Source organism: Camelus bactrianus, chromosome 4, assembly GCF_048773025.1.
Source record: "Camelus bactrianus isolate YW-2024 breed Bactrian camel chromosome 4, ASM4877302v1, whole genome shotgun sequence".
NCBI lineage: Eukaryota > Metazoa > Chordata > Mammalia > Artiodactyla > Camelidae > Camelus > Camelus bactrianus.
Genome location: NC_133542.1, coordinates 13,886,267 through 13,907,316, shown reverse-complemented (window position 1 = coordinate 13,907,316; position 21,050 = coordinate 13,886,267). Strand labels below are relative to the sequence as shown.

The window sequence follows — 21,050 nt, the reverse complement described above, 5'->3', positions numbered from 1 at the left end:
GGGTCTGCTTGAGGCCTATTTTTGTACCCACTGATAAAAATGCTTACTGAATTATGTACTGTAGATTTCTGCTGCCCATTAATTCAATGCTCCAGAGCACTTGAAATTTTATTCAAACACTTTACTCCATTGAAGTTTAATAATAGCAATTTATGAAGGACTCTTTTATTCACAACAAATTTAGTTTTATTGACACTGAAAGTTTAGCATTTGGCTGAGCACTATTGCCTGTTTGAAAGTTACTTACACATACATACTCAAGAAATACATGTTACTTGAACTGAAACAAATCAAACTCTTAGTTCTCTAATGACAGCTGAGCTGAACCTACAAGACAACTGTAATTCATCAAAAAGGACATGGAAGCTTTTCCCTTACTAAAAACAAAAGGAAAACTAACGCAGCTACTAACCTCTCTCTTTTTACTCAACTAACAAACAGCATCAGAGTTCTACCACACATCACTGCCAGGATTCAGCAACAGAAGAGTGGTCACACACACAATTCTAGTTGTTGTTCCACTTATATGTATTACCTACAATCTCTAAGGCCTGTTTAGGAGTATCTTATTTTTTAAAATTAATCATCCAAAAGTGGAATTTGATAACAACTAATTCAGAACATGGCCCATCCTCTGCTAAGGAGCAGTGACTAGGAACAATAGTTCCAGAATACTCCCATAGGACCTACTGTGCAGTATACCTTAGTCTGTGAATCTGAATTTTGAAATTTCTTTGTCTTCCAGAACTGGGATATTATTATTTCAACATTGCTTATTATCCGTAGAGAAATAGAGCTTCATTTCCACTGACATTTCCCTCAGTATCATTCACTAAAAGCACATTAATTTAAAATTCATAAAGATATTTATTAGAGCAATTCTAAAACACTGCTAAGATTTCCCCTAAAGTGTTTGTAGTTTTAGTCTTTATATATAAAAACCTCAATCCTGATTATTTTAACTTGCACTATTCAAGACTTAAATTTCATTACAAACATATTCTTTAGAGCATAATCAACTCACACTATAGGCCAAGCTAATATCTGTTCTCATTTCTTAGTGCTACTTTAGCTACAATAAAGCTTCTTTTTAGGCACATCTCCAACCAAAGACAGCGCTCTAATTCCAAGCCTCCATATTACCTTATTTACTTAAAATTGTTGTTCTTATTAACTTATAATCTGTAACAGCTGCAAATCTTTTCACAATACTAATAGTTTTTAAACACTATAATATTATAGATGTTAAAGTTTTCAGACTACCTCAATACAAATTTGCTCATTTACTTACCTAAGGTGAACTAAGGTGATAATCCCATTCTTCACCTTTTTAAAAAGGTATTTAGAAACTGGATATTCTATCTTTATAGTCCCTACATCTTATTCCTATTAAAATTGTCATAAATTAACACTCACTACTTTCAAGTTTCAAAGTAGTACACTGTCAAATTTTTCTTATAACTACTACTTTCTTGTTATTTTTGGTATTAAAAAAGAACTACTGTAACATAAATAAGAGTAAGTAATCAAAATTTTAAAAAGCAGTAGAGATCAAAAGAGTTTGGGGGAAACAAAATATATCTGAAAGCTGACCTTAGAAGATAAATAAACTTGAACACAAAGCTGGCAATGTGAGAAGACCATATAAAACTGAAGAGATAATTTTAGAATTTTTTTTACTTGTGCATAAACGTTTGTGTGTACTTCTGTATCTTAAAACCTTTCGTGGTTTATAAGAAAAGTGATTTACATAGGGCATATAAAATACAATATACATACACAAACCTCATAATGAAAGTTGTCACTTCACAGTTTCTTCGACAATTCTAAGATGATATTAATGTTAAGTTCTTTCCCATAAACGCTATAATAAAAGTGTGTAAGTTGCCCATTAAAAGAAATATCAATATTTTCATGTGTTTTTAACAACACAGATTGCTTTATTTAGACTTCTTTGAATTATTTTTGTTCATCAAAATTGGGATAAATAAGTAAAGGTACATGTCTCAGTTGATAAGACACTGACAAACTGATATAACTGGTTCCTAAGCCAACCTTTGGCCTTTATGTATTTTCCTTTGAATAAGTTTCATTTTATAGACACTTTGTACATTCAACATACAGGCAAATGAAGTACTAAATAGCACAGTGAAATACATATGGGCCACACGAAAAGAGTGTGACCTTATTTTCAAACAACTCAGAAATCTAACTTTTGGTGTACTATCACTTGGTTTTTAAGTGTTGGAAACCACTTGAAAAATTTTTTAATGTTTAAATTGAGCAAAACATCTCTATGACTATAGACAACAATCTATAACTTTGGCTGATGTCTAGGTTTTAATCAAGTACCTTGCATTAGTTTTCTATTGCCACTGTAACAAATTACCACAGATTTAATGGCTTAAAGCAACATGAATTTATCCTCTTACAGTTCTGGAGGTCAGAAATCCTAAATGAGTCTTAGGACACCAGAGTCAGGATGTAGGTAGTGCTGCATTTCTTCTGGAGATTCCAGGGAAGAATCCATTTCCCTGTCTTTTCTAGCTTCTAAAAGGCTGCCTGTGTCCCTTAGCTTGGGGCTCCATTCTCTAATCTTCAAAGTACATTACTCCAACCTCTGCTTCCACCTCCCATCTCTTTTGGCTGCCTTTGACCTTCTTACCTCCCTCTTATAGAGACCATTGTGCTCACAAGATCCTGAATGGATAATCCAGGATAAACATCTCTCAGAATCATTAATTTAATCATACCTTTGCTATGTAAAATGACATATTCATAGGTGTGGAGATTAGAATGTAGACATCTCTGTGGGAGTATTATTATTCTGTCTACCATAAATGTGTTGTAGGTTTTTTTGTTTTGTTTGGTTTGGTTTGGTAGATTCTTGAGATGTTTTACATAGGTGGCTATGTGCTATGATCTGCATGTTTGTATCCCCCCACGAAGTTCATATACTGATATGCTAACCCTCAAAGGTGATGGTACTAGTAGGAGGGGTCCTTGGGAGATAATTATGTCATGAGACTGAAACTCTCATAAATGGGATCTGTGCTCTTCTGAAAGATTTTCCACAGATCTCAAAGCCCCTCCCACCAGGTGAGAATACAAGGAGTCTGCAATCCAGAAGAGAGCCCTCAGCAAACACATGCTGGCACCCTGATCTCAGATTTCCAGCCTTCAGAACTAGGAAATACATTTCTGTTGTTTATAAATAGTCTGTAGTATTTTGTTATGGCAGCCTGGCACATTAAGACATTACGTCTTCTGCAAATAGATATTCCTTTATTTCTTTTCCCTGCCTTACTCTGTCAGGACTTCCAGTGCATTGTTGAAAAAAATCGGAGTGGTGAGAGTGGATATTCTCTCTTGTTCCTATCTGAGAAAACATACAGTCTTTCACAATTAAGTATGCCATTATCCATATGCTTTTGTTTTTAAAAGTTTATTTTATTGTTTTGTTTTGTTTTTTCCATTTCTTGAGTTAGATGCTTAGTTTACTATCTTTAATTATTTGGGGATTAATAATATATATTTAAGACTAAAATTTTCTTCTGAGTACTACTTTGGCCATATTCCACAAAACTGGTGATGTATTTATTAGTTTATAGAGAGTTTGTAATTCCTCTTTGACCTAAAAGCTATTGAGTTTTAAAATACGTATGTTGTTAAGTTTCCCAGCCTCTTTTTGTCATTTTAGGCTTCTGGCCTAAAATTAGGATAATTTCTGAACTTTTTCTTTGAGGACTTTACTGACATTTTATGACCAAAATTATTATCAATTTTTGCAAATATTCCACAGCAGGTATGTTTTCTGTTTTCAGAGAACAGAGTATAATCTAAATCAATTAGATCACTTAGGTCTTCAGTATCCTTATTTTTCCTTCTCCTTCAGTAGATGTATCATGAGGGATGAAAGAGAAGAAACTGAGTTATAGATTCTCATGCATTTCTTTCTGTTTTGCATCATGATTCTTGCAATTTTTGCCTTATAAAAGATACACAGATGCAGTATATCTAAGGCATATATTACTAACAATTAGTTCATCTTTCTGGATTTCACATTTTATTATTATAAACTGCCCTTAATTGTCTCACGTAAATCTTTTTACCCTGAATTCAATCTTGACTAATATTAGAATTGTTATACCTTGCTTCCAAGTATTTCTAGATTTTTTTATTTGGTTATGAACTGTTTTAACATTCAAACTTAAAAAAAATTTTTTCACACAAATATATCTTTTTTTCTCTTATGGTTTCTGGGTTTTTAGTTCTATTGAAGAACTCCCCCCACCCACCACCACCACTGATTAGTATTCTATTCTTTCAGATCATGATTTTTTTTGTCTTTTAGTAAGATTTTATAATTTTCTTTATAAGTTTCTTATTAAATGTATTTGAAAACATTACCATAGTTTTTATAGCTATTATGAAGAGAATTTTTGAATATTCCCTGTGATGATTAATTTTATGTGTCACCTTGACTGGGCTAAGGAATGCTGATAACTGGAAAAACATTATTTCTGTGTGCATTTATAAGGGTATTCCTGAAAGAGATTAGCATTTGAATTGGTGAAGTGAGTAAAGCATATGACCTCCCAGTGTGAGTAGGCATCATTCAGTCCTCTAAAGGCTAGAACAAAAAGCTAGAAGAAGGAAGAATTAGTTCTCTCTGCTTGAGCTGAGATATTCATTTCTCTTTTTGCCCTGGGACATGGACACTCCTGGTCCTCAGGCCTTTGGAGTCATATTCAGACTTACACCATCAGGCCCCTGATTCTCTGGCCTTCAGACTCAGACTGTATTATGCCACCACCAGTGGCTTTCCTGGTTCTCTAGCTTACATACAGCTGATCAGCAGACTATGGGACTTCTTGGCATCCATAACCATATGAGCCAACTTCCATAATCTACTTTTATATATCTATACATACCCTATAGGTTCTGTTTCTCTGAAAAACCCTAATACATTCCCTTTATAAATGTTTCTGCTATAAGAAAGAAAAGCTGTTGATTTTTAATGCTTATCTTACATATAGTCCCTCTTAAAATTCTAGTCTTCTGTTAAAAAACTAGACTCTCTCAGTGTTCTAGGTTTGTAATCTTATAAACTGGAAAGAAAGATACTTTTATTTTTTCCTTTCCAAAGTTTATCATACCAGTTAATTACATCCCACCACCCATCTTCTTTTTTTTTTTTTTTAGTCTAATCGCATTTGCTAGAACCTCCAAGAAATGTTGAAAATTAATGGTCCTGATTCCTCATTTTAATTCACCAAGTGGGTAGTTAAGTTTGTCAAATGGTCATTATCATATCTGAGTAGTTTTCTACTATATTTTTTTTACCTACAGATTATATTAGACATGACTGCTGAATATTATCAAAGGACTTTTTAGCATCTACTTATCTGATCATGTAATTTTTCTCCTTTAATTTGTTGGTATGAATTATGCTAACTGACTTTCTAATTAAGTCTCCTGTAAATTCCTGGAGTAAATCCTACTTGGTCAGTAGTCTAATACACTGCTGGATTCCATATATTAATGTTGTACTTATATTTTTTACATCCAAATTCACAAGTTAGAAGGCCTGCAATCCCCCATACACTTCTTTGGTGCTATTTATGAAATTTGGAATATTTAAAGCAATGCAGAAATCATAAAGTAAACTGAAGAGCTTTTCATCTTTTTCCAGGGCTTGGACTAATTTAAATAACACATGTATAATCTGTTTGAAAATAATAACAGATGGCATTACTGAATGTTTTATTAGCTATAAACACATTCATGTACTGACTTATGTTAAGTAATGATTCAGTTGTGCGTTCACCTTGTCTTGGTGCTTTTTCAACAGATCTCTATTCGCCTTACTAATTTCTTCTTTGTCAAACTCTTCAAGTTTTCCACTTTGTGTAGAAGTTAATCTGGTTAATTTGCATTTTGACAGGAAACCATCCATTTGCTAGTTTCAAATTTGTGTATACAAGGCTGCATGTCGATTCTCATTATCCTTTTAAACTCAGACATACCTTTGATTCTGTCTCCTCCTTCTTTGCTAATCTCAGTTGGAACTGCTCTCCACTTGCTTCCTTAATCAGACCCAAGAAGAGTTCACCTTATTTTCTTGTCTTTACAAAAATCAAGTTTATAAATGTATTTATCCTTTTTTGTTTGCTTGCTTTCTATTTCTTTAGTTTTAACGTTTACCATTGTTGTTTCATTTTCCTAAGTTTCTTCTGGTTTATTTTATTTGTTTTTTAATTCTTTCAAGATGTGAACTAAATTCCTGGGCTAGTCAGGAATCTTTTAGCTCTCATATCTAAATCTTCTCTTTAAATTCAGCTTTGTAATACTAACAATTGAGTGGAACACATGAATTCTAACTGGATCCTAGATCAGACTTTATTAATCAGATAAATTCCTTATAAAATTTTTTTGGTACTTGGGGAAATTTTATATGGGCAATATATTACTCGAACTACTGTTTATTTTCTGAAGAGTGACGATGGTATCATGGCTATGTAGGAGACTCTCATTTTTACAAAGGGAAAACTGAACTGTTTAAGCAAGAAATGTTATGACACCCGCAAATTCTTTTTAAATGTAGTTTATGAGCTGAACTGCCACCCCACAAAAAATTCATATATGAAGCCCTAACCCCAGTACCTGAGAATGTATCTGTTTTGGAAATAGGGACTTTAAAGAGCTAACTAAGTTAAAATGAGGCCATTATTATGGTAGGCCTAATCCAATCTGACTGCTGTCTTTTTAAAAAGAGATTAGGACGCAGGAAGAGACACCAGGGGGACGCACACACAGAGAGACACAAGTGATAAGGCAGCAAGAGGGTGGCCATCTGCAAGCCAAGGGGAGAGGCCTCAGAGAAAACAACCCGGCCAGTACCTTGATCTTGGACTTTCAGCCTCCAGAGCCATGAGAAAATAAATTTCTGTTGTTTAAGCTAGCCAATCTGTGGTACTTTGCCACGAAAGCCCTAGCAAACTAACACAAATGGTTCTGGGGGGAAAAGAATAAATATAAGGAGAGAGACAGAGGGCAAAAATGGCAAAATGTTAATGTTGCTTATCTAGCCAGAGGGCATCTGGATGTTCATTATCATTCTTTCAACTTTTATGTAACTTTGAAGTTTTCCAAAATAAAACATTTGAGGAGAAAAATTACACACACACACACACACGTTTGTATTTGTGTGCTAGGGCTGCCGTAACAAAACACCAAAGACTGGCTGGCTTCAACAACAGCAATGTACTTCTCACAGTTCTAGAAGCCAGAAGTCGAAGATCAAGGTGTCTGCAGGTTTCAATTTCTCCTGAAGCTTCTCCTTGGCTTGCAGGTGGCTGCCTTCTGACTATGTCCTCACATAGTTTTTTTCTGTCTGTCCCTATCCCTGGTATCTCTCAGTGTACTCAGATCTCTTCTTATAAGGATACCAATCTGACTGGATTAACTTAATCACCTCTTTAAAAATCACCTTGTCTCCAAATGAGAATACATCCTGAGATGCTAGGAGTTAGAGACTTCCGCATATGAATTTTGTAGGGACACAATACAGCCCATAACATGATAATCCTTTCTCATTATCCTTGCCCTTACAGTCTTAAGGCCAAATCAAAAATTTTAATTCTATCATTTCTTTACTACTTTTCCAGCTATTTGTTTCTCTTTCTAGAATTTCTAGTACGTTCAGGACAGGTGTAAAACTGCCTTCTGCCTTATGTACCCATGAGCTATACATAAGGATTTACACTTTTTGTGTGTGGTTTTTCTCTATTGTTTATTCAATTTGATTTCTTAGGACCATGACTTAGCCCCCGTATAACTGATCTCTTTATCAGTTTGTCTTCTACAGGAATTCAGATTTTTTTTTTTAATTCCTCCAACTATATTTGGGCTCTAATTGTATTTCTTTGAGAGTTTTTGTGACTTTGCTAAAGTCTTCTTTCCTATAGTCTATTAATTCCGTGTTCCACAGAAGCTTCCTGTTCAACTTATTCAGCTTTGTTTTCCTCTCTCAAATTACTGAATTCCTTTCATTGTTCCTTGCCAACTCATAACTGTTCCCCCAGCATCCAGACAGGTCAAACTACTGGCATCTATTACAGAGTAAAAAACCAGCAGGTAATAGAAAACATGGAAATTTTCAGCACCAAGTACCAAACATGTTAACAAACTTAACCCTTTGTTGAAGCACCCAAAGGAGGTTTTTGAGTCTGCCCAACAGTTCAGTTCTCCTGTATACAGATTAACAGGACTGAATTGTCCCTCTAAGCACAAAGTGAATAGGAAGGTGTCATATATTTCAATAAGATACAAAGGATTCTGCTAGCTGAGCTCTCTTAAGCAGCCACCTAAGGCTTAGACAAAAGGCAAATCACTGGCTTTATCATGTGCCTCAGATTTTGCTCAATGCCCCAAAGAAAATGAACTTCCCTATCTCCACAATCTCCTGGGTATCTACAGAACACTGCAAACCTCAGACCCCCTTCCTTGGCTCCACCAGTCTTCACACTTAGCTTATTCTATTGCTCCAAAGAAGACTTACGGGAAGGAAGAGTCAGGAACATGGGTTAAAGCCAACACTTTCCTACATTCATAGTTTCACACTGCACTGTATCTCCCCATTCATAACTAAGATTATTAATAACAAAATATTTTTAAAAAATAACAACTAGTCAAATTAGCTTGTTTAAGCCCAATAATCCTATTGAAGCAAGGATTTACCTACATTTTAGGGAAAGTTAAGTGTTTCAAACCCAGGTACATTTGCATGAATGCTACAGTCTCTTCATAACTAACACTGCCTCCTACTTTCATATTCATTTGTGTGGCCTCAGGCACACAAATCTTTTGGGACCTTATTTTTCCATCTGTGAAATGGTGATGCTAATACCACCTGCCTCACAAGGCTGTTATATAAACCTAATGAGTGAATGAAGGCATACAAAGTTTACAAAGATTAGAACAGTGGCATACAATGTTCAGTAAGTGTTAGCTTTAGTATTATTATTTATTTGGCATCTGGTAGCTTAGAAATATAAATTTTTAAGCCTATATTCTCACATAATTCAAAAGAATCTCAAGGATCTGGCACTTATCAGGTCCACATATGGCTATTATGACAATTTTTAGTAATATGTCTGATTATTCAACCTGCTCACTGCAGCATCGAAAAGCTAACATGACCTGTCTTATGGTCACATTGTAAAAGTGGGTTCTTCACAACAGTCATTTTGAATCTAATCACATTTCTTTATTAGAAAAGTTCAGAAGTCAAATATTGTATTTTGTTGTAATTTTTTTTAAAGAATTAAATTTCTAAACTAATTGGCTATTTATTAAATGGCTTCTAACAGTAGAGAAGGTAGCACTAGTTCAGGTGTGAAAGATAAAGGACTTAACCGTGACAACAACTCAAAAACTGGGAAAATTAAACATACCTGAACAAAGGCAAAACAAATACAATCAAGCAAAAGTCTAATCCGGGATTCTCTATGAAAAGTACCATCAAGAAGCAAAATGATCTAGATCATTTAAGAAAGTACTAAAAGATGACAAACCTTATAAATGTTTAACTAACTAAACTATTTTCAGCACTACTTTTTTTTTTTTGCACCTAATGATGAAACACTTTATTTTGTAACAAGGTATCTGGAAAATGAAGCTGCATTTGGGGCACATTAAGAGACGAGGAATGATCCATATTCAGTGAGTACAAAACTCAATTACAGAATTATTCCTTAGTATTACCAATTAAGTAATGCTTAATAGAAACATGATTTGCCACACTAGAAGGTTAGGAGTGAAACACAACAGAATTTAAACAGACAGATACAAATGTAGCACTTATCTGTATTAAGAAAAAAAGTTGGAAAAATCAAATACTGAGGAAGAGCTCTGGCTTTAAGTACATTTCACCTGAAATCCAACCAGAAAGCCAGTCCATTATTTTTTTTTAGCAATTCATTGTATGAAAAAAAAAAATAATGAATGCTATATGAATTCAGTGACAAAGATTAGTATACTACATAAACATTTAAAGTTTAGTATTTTGAAGCAAAGCCAATAGTAAGACTTTAGAAATGTGTACACTTTCTATTTCATAGTTATGTATAAATCACCCTGTGACATTCTTGGGCAAGATGTACATGATGACCAAAAATCTACTGATTATGAGGCAGGCAAGCAATGTGAGTTTTTCAAGTAGATTATTTGATGCTCTCCACAACTTATGAAATGAGATTGTTCTTTTTCAGCAACTCTTACCCAATAGCATTCTATTAGAAAGGAAAAAATACTCAAGATTTCAGGTTAAATATGTGCTACCCATTTATGCTACTGCTGCTGGTTATCTGTTTTTATTTGTGCTATTGCATATAGCCAAACTTTGCAAAGAGATATACAAGTCAGTCTTTGGCAACTACCAAAAAATAGTTGTTTTGTCAAAAAATCATCAATAATTTGGTAAAATCAGTGGGTAAAAGTTTGATAAGCTGCAGCAGAGCAGAATAACCTACAAAAAAAATTAACATGTTGCTTTTGATCAGTCAGCATTCCAGAACATTACATACATTTTTATCACCACAATAATCAAATTAAATGCACCTATAAAAAAGGAATCACCTTACTATCTCATCTGTGAAATGAGGCTATTAGCCCCAAAGATTAACAGATATGCAGAAGAATTCAGTGAGATAAGTATTCAAAGCTAATAATATAACGTTTGGTAGAATAAGTACTTAATAAATAGTTGACATCACCAGTAGTACATATATTCAAATTCCAAAAGAGAGATGTGATCCTGCCTCAGGTCGGCATCCCTGCTGTTCAGGAGGTTTAAGAAAATCATCTTAATCTTGAAAGCAATTAATTCTATCCTCACATATGCCAAGAGGACCAATCATTACAAATGAACACATCAATCCAATATTGAATAATTTTATATACATAGAACACAGAAAAACAATCACATTCTTGAGATAAGAAATCACCAAAGGAATAACAAAAAAACTTTGAAATGAAAATGGAAGTTTTTAACTTACTGACTAACTAGGTCAGACCCCATCTTTGAGCCATCATCAGCCTCTTCTTCCATATCAGAGTCCATACCATTGTCACCTTATGAATGACATAAATGACATTAAAAAATTAAAAGCATGTTTATAAAATGTCAGAATGATTTCATCATTATACAAAATATGTCATCTATAAAAGTGATGCAAATTAAAGAACTTGACAGTTGTTGAAAGATGACATTTTTAATTGCTTATATTTAAAATGATTTACACATGTATACATCTATTATCAACAATTACAGATTCCATCAAGCCATTTTACATATAAAAAACACATTATCTCTGGAAATTAAGTCTCCATTTTTTTTGTTCCTTCTCTTGTGATGCTAATGCTAAAATCTTTGTAAAGTTAAAAAAAAAAATGCTTAAAAAAGCCAAAATTTATAGGGAATGTATCACAAAGAAGAGTCATATTTCAGGCAGACAGATAAGGTTAGCAATCTGCAAGAAATTTTTCTAACTGTGCATCTGAGTCATAGTACAGGAAAAACAGTACACAACAGGTAATTAAAAGCAGTAAGAATCTAAAGCAGAAAATAAAAAATTATTTTAAGAGATGTCTTTGCCTTCTCAATAATTAACTGTTTACAGAATTTTGGGAAAACATTTCTTACTTCATTTGCTTACTGTGCGCAAACTTATGTTCTTACCTATACAGTTGATTTGGAAATACCATACACACATCAAAAAGTCAATTCTTGAGATGCTATTCTGATATGTAAACTATATTTCTGTACAAACAGAAGTAAAAATACTCAGTGATTACCCAATAATGAAGTTAAACAGTCAGGTAAGAAAAAGAATACCTCAGGATTTATGCTATAGTATTAAAGTAATAATAAGTTAACAGAAGGTAGAAATGTGCATTCTTACCCTCAAGAATCTTCAAGATTTTTTTTTCAGACAGGAGCTCTAACTGTTCCTGGCACAGTTTTTTAATTTCTTCTATTGAACAGTTCTAAAGAAAATGACATTTTAAAAAATGCATTTGTGTAATACTGTACCAACATAAACTAGAAAACAGCAATCATTAAGAAAAAAAGTCTACTCAGCAAAATCTTACAGTAAAACAAATTAAAAGCCACATAAATCTTTCATCCCATGAGGGATGAACTCTGAATAACTGCCAGTCACCATGCAAGCCTTATAATTTATAGAGAGTTGATGGAAATATATAAAATCATGTTTATTATGGAAGAAAGAACTAAAGAGTAAGTCAGGTGCCCAGATAGTCTCAATAGCAATCTATTTATATTACATAATTCCTCTAAAGGCTTAAATGTTCAAGACCTGGCTCCATACAGCTTAGATAGATATAATGTTGGGTTTAACTTGTCCAAGCCTTATTTCCTGTAAAAGTAGAATACCACATATTTCTCTCGATAATTTTCAGAAATAAATATATGAAAACATTTATGAATTTAATGAAATACAAGCTGTTACCAACTATCATTGTTACTGTTACACAGCAGTATGTTATTTCTTAAAAGCATCAGAAAGAATCATTATACTTCTAATTTAGTTACTTAAATTGCCTATCTTTAATAGAATTATTTCCAGCAGGTCAAAAAACTCCTTATCTAAATACAATAAATTGCCCCATTTCTTCGTGGCAAATTTTGAAATATACAAGGCCTTTTATAGTTCTCCAAAATTCCTTTTTTATATCTTTTTGGAGTAGCTTGTTTTAGTTGAAAACACCCAGTTATAATTTCCATTAAGTAAAACGACTGTTACAAAAAAGGTTTTTGTATATTTCTGTATATATGTATAGTTTGATAATGCATGAAATACCTTTAACACATCAGGAAGCATCTTCTGTAACTTCTTCTCTCCTATGATACAGAAACACTGCTGAAGCATTTCTTTTTTGTCTGATATATAGAAACTGACTGGTTTTAATGCTACAGTCAGGTCCAATCCACCTTCTTCAAGGTCACTGTGCTCCGCCAAGAATAATTCCTTTTCCAGAGTTGGCAAAAGATACTTGGTTTCCTAAAAGAGATAAAGAACCATAAAATAATAGAAATACATGTATAATGTCATACATTTTCATTTAATAAATTCTTCTGCACTAAACATTTCCAAATACCTTGTTTGCACAGATTATTTACTTAAAACCATAGGAAAAAATATTTAATTGCTCAGTATTCTTTGATCTCACTCTCCACACTGTAACTCAGTAAGTTGATCTAAAAGGAAGAGATAATACCTTAGGACACACAAATGAAACTATACCCAATATCTGACTGTATCAAAATACAACCTGTTTTGTACACTGTTACCAGAATGGATTTTATAAAATGTACATACACTCATCCTCCCCATTTATAGTCTTCATGACTTCCCTCTGTTCTTACAATGATACAGCCTATCTGGCCTTTCAGGCTCAGTCTGTTCCAGACACAAGGACTTTTTTTGAATTACTCAAACATAACGTGTTTTCCCTTCATCTCATACAGGCAGGGCTTCTGTACACATTGTTCTGTCTAGCAGGGCTTCTGTACACATTGTTCTGTCTAGAAGAGCCTTTCCTCCCCACGTCCCCTACCACACTATATTCCCAAGATGAACAAACTCAGAAGTCAATTTAAAGGTCATTTCCTCAAGAACATCTTCCCTAACTATACAGGTTAGGTAGGTTTCCTTTTTACATTTTCTAATGCAATTGTTTAAAAAGTAGTTTTAAAACAGGCCAGTTTTAAAGACTACTATGATAATTAGACTGAAAAAATAAAGAAGATTAGATCTTGTTTTAATGGTTCACAAAGTAACTTAAGTGTTAGCAAGGATGTGGAGAAACTGGAAATCCCATACACTGCTAGTAGGATATAAAATGTTGCAGCTGTTTTGTTTTGGAAAAGTTTGGTATTTCCTTATAAAGTTACCATATGCTCTAGTAATTCCATTCCTAGATGTATATCCAAAAGAAATGTAACCATACTGTCTGCACAAAAACTTGTACACAAATGTTCACAGCAGCATTATTCATAATAAATGTCTATCAAGTGATAAATAAAAAATCAAATGTGATGTTAGCCATACAATGAATATTATTCAGCTATAAAAAGGAATGAAGTACTGATAGGTTTAACAACATGGAGAGACTCTGAAAAAAGATTATGCTAAGCGAAAGAAGCCAGTCATAAAAGATCATGTATGATATGATTCCATTCATATAAAATGCCCATAACACAGAAATCTTTAAGTCTATAGAAATACAAACTGAATTAGTGATTGCCTAGGGATGGAATGGGGTGCGGGGTATTAGGAATGACAGCTCAAAGTTACACAGAGGGTTTCCTTAGGGGATGATGAAAATGTTTCAAAATTGACTAAGCAATAGTTGCACCACTCTGTGAATATACTCAAATCTGTGAACTGTGTACTTTAAATGGCTGAACTGCACAGTATGTGAATTATATCTCTATAAAACTGTTAACAACAATAGGGAATGCGATACAAAACAGACAAAATGTCATTGTCGAAATTCTAGTGTTATCTACATGCCTAATACGTAATAATTACTTTTTTTCCTTCATAATTATACTTACTTCTCATTAGAAGTAGGGTTTAGTTCTGTATGCAAATGTCTACAAAATACTTAGCATTGCTGGTATCCCATCATAATGAAGAGTACTGAAGATATCGAAACAATTTAAGATAGGAATGGTGATATCCAAAATGAATCTAGAAGAGGTGGAAAAACTGAATAGATCTATAAATAGCAAAGAATTTGAAAAAGAAAAAAAGGGGGTGTTGAGTTAAGAGGGGAAAAAAAAACTACCTCTAATAAAACCCACCAACCCCAGACAGCTGTATGGACCAATGGTCAGATTCTGACAAACCTTTGAGAAAAAGATATAAACTACTCTGGAAACACAGAAACAATGCAAAGCTTTCCAACTCAATCCATGAGGCTAGCATAATCTTGATACCAAAATCAGACAGGATAACTACAAAAATAAAAACTAAAAGCTGATTTAACTTAAGAACATAGACACAAAAGTAAAAATACTGAATTTCAGCCGAGTGCAACAACCAAATCAACAAGTCAAATAGGACTGATCCCAAGACTGCAAGGACAGTTAAATACAAGTTAATTTATCAATAACATTACATTATCAGATGAAAGCAGGAAAATTGCACGATCATCTCAACAGAATGCCATAAAAGCATCTGATAAAACTCTACAATCCTCAGCAAATTAGGAATTAAAGAAAATTTCCTTAAGTTGATCAAAGGTATCTTTCAGAATCTATGGCAAGTATACATATTGGTGGAAAACTAGCTATCTTCCCTCAATAGAAGAATGCCTACCATCAATGTCTGTGTTCAACACTACACTAAAAGTCTTAGGTAACACAAAAGAGCAAAAAAATAAGAAATATTAGGGCAGAAAAAGGGACCAAACTCACTCTTAGCACAAATTTTTCTCAGTGAATTTTAAATTAATAATTAATAATATGGCTAGATATAAGAAATTACATAAAAATAAATGGCCTTCTTTATTCCATAACTCCCAGCTTAAGAGTTGCAATGTTAAAACATATTAGAAGAAAATACAGAATAGTTTTATAATCTTGGAACAGGAAAGATTTTTCTAAGAAACACAAAATTCTGAAGGCAAAGGAAAAGAATACTTGACCACAAAGAAACCAAAGTTTCAATATACCATATAGACAAAAGATAGGCAACATTTACACTATATGTTACACAAAAGATTAGAAGCAGGACTCTATGAGAGATTCAGAACTTATCAGCAAAAAGTTGAAAACCACCAAAAGGAAAAATAGGCAGAGCATATATATATTCAATTTACATAAGGACTCAAATGGCAAATAAAAATATTAAAATGTTCAATTTCACTATTAATTGGGAAAAGATACATGAAAATATTAATTTCACCCATTAAGCTAACAAATTTTTTTAATGTATAGTGAAAATTTGCAGAAATGGGTATTTTTATATACTGTTTAGACTACAAATCAGTAAAGGCTCTTTGAGAAAGCGTTTGGTGGTTCCCACCAAATCTTTTAAAATGCATACTTTGACCTAGCAATTTCACTTTAGAGTCTAACCTAATGTAATTCTTGCACAAGATACAAGTAGGGTGCCCATTTTCAGATTATTTCTGTAATAGCAAGAAAACCGGAAAAAAAAAACTATTGATCAATAAAGTTAAAATGGAATATCTTGCAGTCACTTAAAAATAAGGTACCGCATACAGAAAGACCCGCATCCGAACAATCCAGTGGTATTATATAATTCAATGAGGGGGAATATCACAATACAACTTTTGTGTAGGAACTTCAGCACACATACCTGACAAGAATTAGTGAAAAGGCTGGATACCAAACTATTAACTGGGAGGCTTAAAGAGAGACTCCACGTTTTTCCCTTCATTTCTAGGTTGTACATATTTCAAGTATGTATTATGCATTTGTTTTATAATTCATCATAAAAAAACTTTTTTTAAAAAAATGGCAATATCTTGGGAGGTCGATGGAGCATAAAGAACATGGCTTTTATAATGAGATACTGGTTTCAAATGTAGGCGTTATTAACAAACTGTGACTGTGGTTAAACTTCCTGAACCTCCTTAACCTCTGAGCCTCAATTTTCTCATCTCCTAATGTGGATGAAGAGAGAAATAAAGCGTGGTTTGCAAGGGAACTGAAGGCTAGCTCCTGACACAGACTTTTCAGGGAGACTCAGTGGAAGGAGTGGAAGGGGACAAAAGCAATATGAATTAGATGATCAGCAAATGCAGACACTTTCAAGTTCAAGACGTGGGTGTACAGAGTTCACCCGGATTTAAAGCACGGGCCGCTAAAGATCCTGTAGGATCGCAGCGCTAACAGAGCCGGCTCCGCATCCCGCGGCCACATTCTGCTCCTAGCTCGCCTTCTTCGAAAACACAGCAGCTTTGAGAAGCGGCGAAAACGGCGCGCACGCACCTGCAGCAAAGAGCCCGAGACACTGGAAGATGAGTCAGTGCTCCTCCGCTTCCGGCGCTCGCTGCGCTCCACGCCGCTCCCACCGCCCGCGACACTTCCACTGAAGCTGGTGTTCCCACAGCAAGTGACGCTCCCGCAGCCGCTGGCGCTCCCGCAGCCGCTGGCGCTCCCGCAGCCGCTGGTACTTCCACTGCCGCTGCTAGCGACGGCAGGGGCCAGGTCCGGCGCCGCGAGCAGCGCCGCCGCCGCCTCCTGACCGCTTCGTTTGCGCCGCTTCTCCCGGGAAGACTTCTTCCCCGTCATGATCCCTCCGCTGCAACCATTCGGGGAAAGCCCGCCGCCTCTAGATCCACCGAAAATCCGCTGCAGCAGCGGGCTCTGGCGTCGCAGCTTTGACGTCACTTCCGACCGCGTTGTTGACGCCAGGAGGCGGTTCTGGGGGCGGGGCCGGAGCCAGCCTATCACTTTGCTCCTGCGAGCCGGGGAGGTCCCCCTGAGTGTGCTGGAGGGTGAGCAGCTTGGCTGGTTTTTGTTGTTTGTTTTCATACGTTTGCAAAGGGCAGAAAGTGGAGCGTTACAACATGTCCTTTGCCTTAGTGATATTGCTTTTCAATCTTTGTCAATATACAATACGCAGTAAGGTAAAAATGTAGTTTTTTATTCTCCAATTTCATTTGTCCTTCACTAACAGTAAAGAAAATTTAGGGAAAATCTCATTATCATCATCACCTGAATATTTTTTATCAGTGTCTTTAGGAAATTGTGCAGGAATAGGGTCTTGTGCTTCTTGTTTTTCCCTATTAACACTAATTCCTAGGCATTTCTTTTTACTTCTAAAGGCACTTGGCGCTAGTATTATGGTTATTTTCTTTAATATTCAGATACTGGCATTTAGGTTGTTGACAGTTTGTCACATCCCAGAATAATGCCGCTGTAAATAACTTAAGGAAAAAAATTACATTATTTTGGACCCAAAATAAAGAAATTGAACAAAGGATATTAGCATCTTATTTTTTTTCCTGTTTAATCGAATTCCTTTGAAAAAGGCTGAGACAACTTAAAATGTCACTCATAAACTGAAATCTTTTTTAAAAATTGTTCTAATTATGTGATAATATTAGAGTTTTAACTTCGATTCTTGAATTACAGTGTTGAACACTTTTCTGCTGATTGAAACACTTTATTTCTTCATCATCAAGTGGTCTGATATTAAGTTTAGCCATTTATCTACTGAAATAAATACAGCAACCTTCTAAATGTAAATTACTTATGTTAGGGAAAGGAGTAGGAAAAAAATATTATTGGCATATCAGTGTTCCTAACTTTTCTCTCTTCTTTCTTTGCTCAGAAATTGCCTTTTCATGCTAGTTCTTAGTTTTGAAGTTTGAAGAAGAAAACAAAGAGTTTAGGTATTACAGAGATCCCAGACCATTTTTAGAAAGGATTTGAGGCAAGAAATGCAGAAGAAAAGGAGCAATGTGTGAGGGCAGCAATGGAAAAGAATAGAAGAGAATTTAGGGAGTATTTCTGGGGATTATGTATTTCCTGCACAGAGTGCATGAGGAACAAGGAAAGAGTGAATGAGTTTTGAAAACAGATTGTGGGTCATAGTTTATAAATGTTAGATTTTGTGGGCTGTTCTGCTAGGATTTTAGATCTAAATACAGATCAGTTTTTAAAGTCAGGGATCAAGAACACATAAAAAACTGTGTCACTATTTGGCTAGGGTGGCATCAGCTGGGACCTTTAGCCACAGGAAGAAAAGGGAAGGGCTGGGCAACACTAGCTGGGTGATAGTAATTTTGTAACTTTCATGGAGGTGATATAAAGCAATTCGAAAAAGAAGCCTCCCTTTGACCACATTCCCTGCCTGTCTGTCACTCAACAACTGTTTAATTAAAGTGGCCTGAAGCAAATATGGTTGCAGGGGTAATCTGAGCCCTGGGAAAACAGCTGTCTCCACTCCCCATCCCTTCTAAGGTAAATGCTGGGGCCAGGCCCACTGTGCTCTCAGGAGTTCAGTATTGGCCTCATTAAGTATTATGCCTGAAAGGAAAAGGAGTATTATGTTCACAGACATAATAAATACATAAAGCAATAACATATAACCTTACTATGACCTTAATTATGTCCCTCCATATTTTATATACAGAAACCCTAACTAATCCAATGTAACTATTTGGAGATAGGGTGTTTAAGGAGGTAATTAAGGTTAAATGAGGTTGTGAGGACAAGGAAAGGGCTTTGACTCGGTGTGAATACATCAGAGACATCAGAAGGTTGGCTTAGAGTCAGTGAGATGCCATTGTCTATTTAGGTTGAACCATGTGAAATTGCCTTTTTTGTAGGTCAAAACTGTTGACAGTTTGATATGGATCAACCAAACATTGTAGAGCCTAAGAAGCCCAACACTAAATACTGTTATGGACTTAAAGCTCTGCAAAAAAATGCAAAACTGCTTTTCTGCCCTAGAACAAATATGTGGGAGGGTGGACAGAGATTGGGATTTATAAACCATTTTCATACCTACTCTTCAGCAGCCCAGTGAGCGTTAATCACAATGATTGCCTAGAGACAGAGTGCATTAATGCTGGGGCCAATCAGTACTTCTCTGGAATTTTATAAAGAGACACTAGGAGAGAAATTTGCTCTTTGGCCTTAAATGATGAGCTGTAAGTAAATTACCTAATAGCTGCTAGTTGTCATGTTCTCTGTCCTAGGAAGGATGCTAAGAAAGACCAATAAGAAATGCTTTCTGAAACAAGACACAGAAAATCCTAATGGTGTCATTTTTCATGAGTGAGCCAATAATTTTTTAAATTAAGCTGATCCTTACCTTCTATTATTTGCAACCTATAGTCCTAATTAATACAACATACAATATGTCAGATCTTCTGTGACCTGAACAGTACTTTATTCTGCTGCCCCATATCTTTTCTAGAAATGCACCCTCCAAACCTGTTAAAAAAAACTCGACCTCCACTGATCTTAACCACATCTAAGTTTTCATTTTAAGCATCACTTCTTACTTAAAACCTTTCAAATCACTTCCATTCTAAACCCTGCTAAAATCAGCCACCTTTTTTTTATACCTGCTGTTCTCACTATAGAGCAACCAAAACTCTTTACTACAGGCCCTTGCTCAGTATCTTCTTCAAAATACTGTTAGTTCTCATAAACAGAGGTCATATATTACATATCTTTGTAGTCTCAACAAATAATACAGTATCTGAAACATGCTATCAGTGCTTGTTAAACTCTGAACTGGGAAGCTGGGGATCCACACAGAGCTTCTTTCTGTGTCACCACTGTGGTAAATTGCATTAATGGCTCCAGGTCTTTCCTTCTCCTTGTATTCACACCCTTTGCTGTATAATTTGGTAGTGTCCTTCTGGCACAGAGTAGAGACATAGTTCCCTGCCAGTGGAGTCAGCCATATGACTTACTTAAGCCAAGGGGATGTAAGCAGATGTGCAGCAAGCAGAGTCTCAAAAAAAGCTCGGGCTGGTAGGATAGTTCACTCTTGTGCTTCCACTATCACCATGAAAATTATATACTCAGACTAGCCCATTGGTCCCCAGAGAAAAATGAGACAAATAGGGCTGAGCTGCCCCAGCTAAGCTATCTAGTCAAGCCCAGGCTACAGCAGAGTCATGAATGAACCTAGCCAGGATCAGCCAAGCCCCAAGCTTGTAATTGCTGAGCTAAATAAATGCTATTGTTTTTGTTACTGTTTTTTTGTGCTGTACTGTTGTAGTTATGGTTAACTAATATGCACGCTTTCTAAACTCCCTTTCCTTGTATTTCTATGCTGGTTATGAGAAGGGTCTTCAAAGCTGGTTTGATATCAAATGAGTCACTATTCAGTGCCATAACTTGGAATTGGTAGATCTGATTCTTACGTTCCAATGGTAATGCCTTTATATTTCATGGTGAGATTCTGTGGCATTATAAAGAAATGTAAGGATATTTGTGTTTAGAATTTCAACCAAACAAT

The 21,050-nt window shown here is 35.1% G+C and overlaps 1 protein-coding gene across 1 annotated transcript in view; it reads right to left on the bottom strand.

Moving 5' to 3' along the window:
* The window catches only part of CAAP1 (caspase activity and apoptosis inhibitor 1), a 44,645-nt gene extending 27,192 nt beyond the window's left edge, over window positions 1-17,453 (bottom strand). Inside the window, exons 1-4 of the mRNA XM_010957904.3 lie at window positions 17,054-17,453; window positions 12,888-13,088; window positions 11,967-12,051; window positions 11,061-11,136 (exon numbers count right to left, since the gene is read on the bottom strand). Coding sequence (XP_010956206.3) covers window positions 11,061-11,136; window positions 11,967-12,051; window positions 12,888-13,088; window positions 17,054-17,356 — 665 coding nt within the window. The 5' untranslated portion in view covers window positions 17,357-17,453. The remainder of the gene's footprint in view (window positions 1-11,060; window positions 11,137-11,966; window positions 12,052-12,887; window positions 13,089-17,053) is intronic.
* Window positions 17,454-21,050: the final 3,597 nt, after the last annotated feature.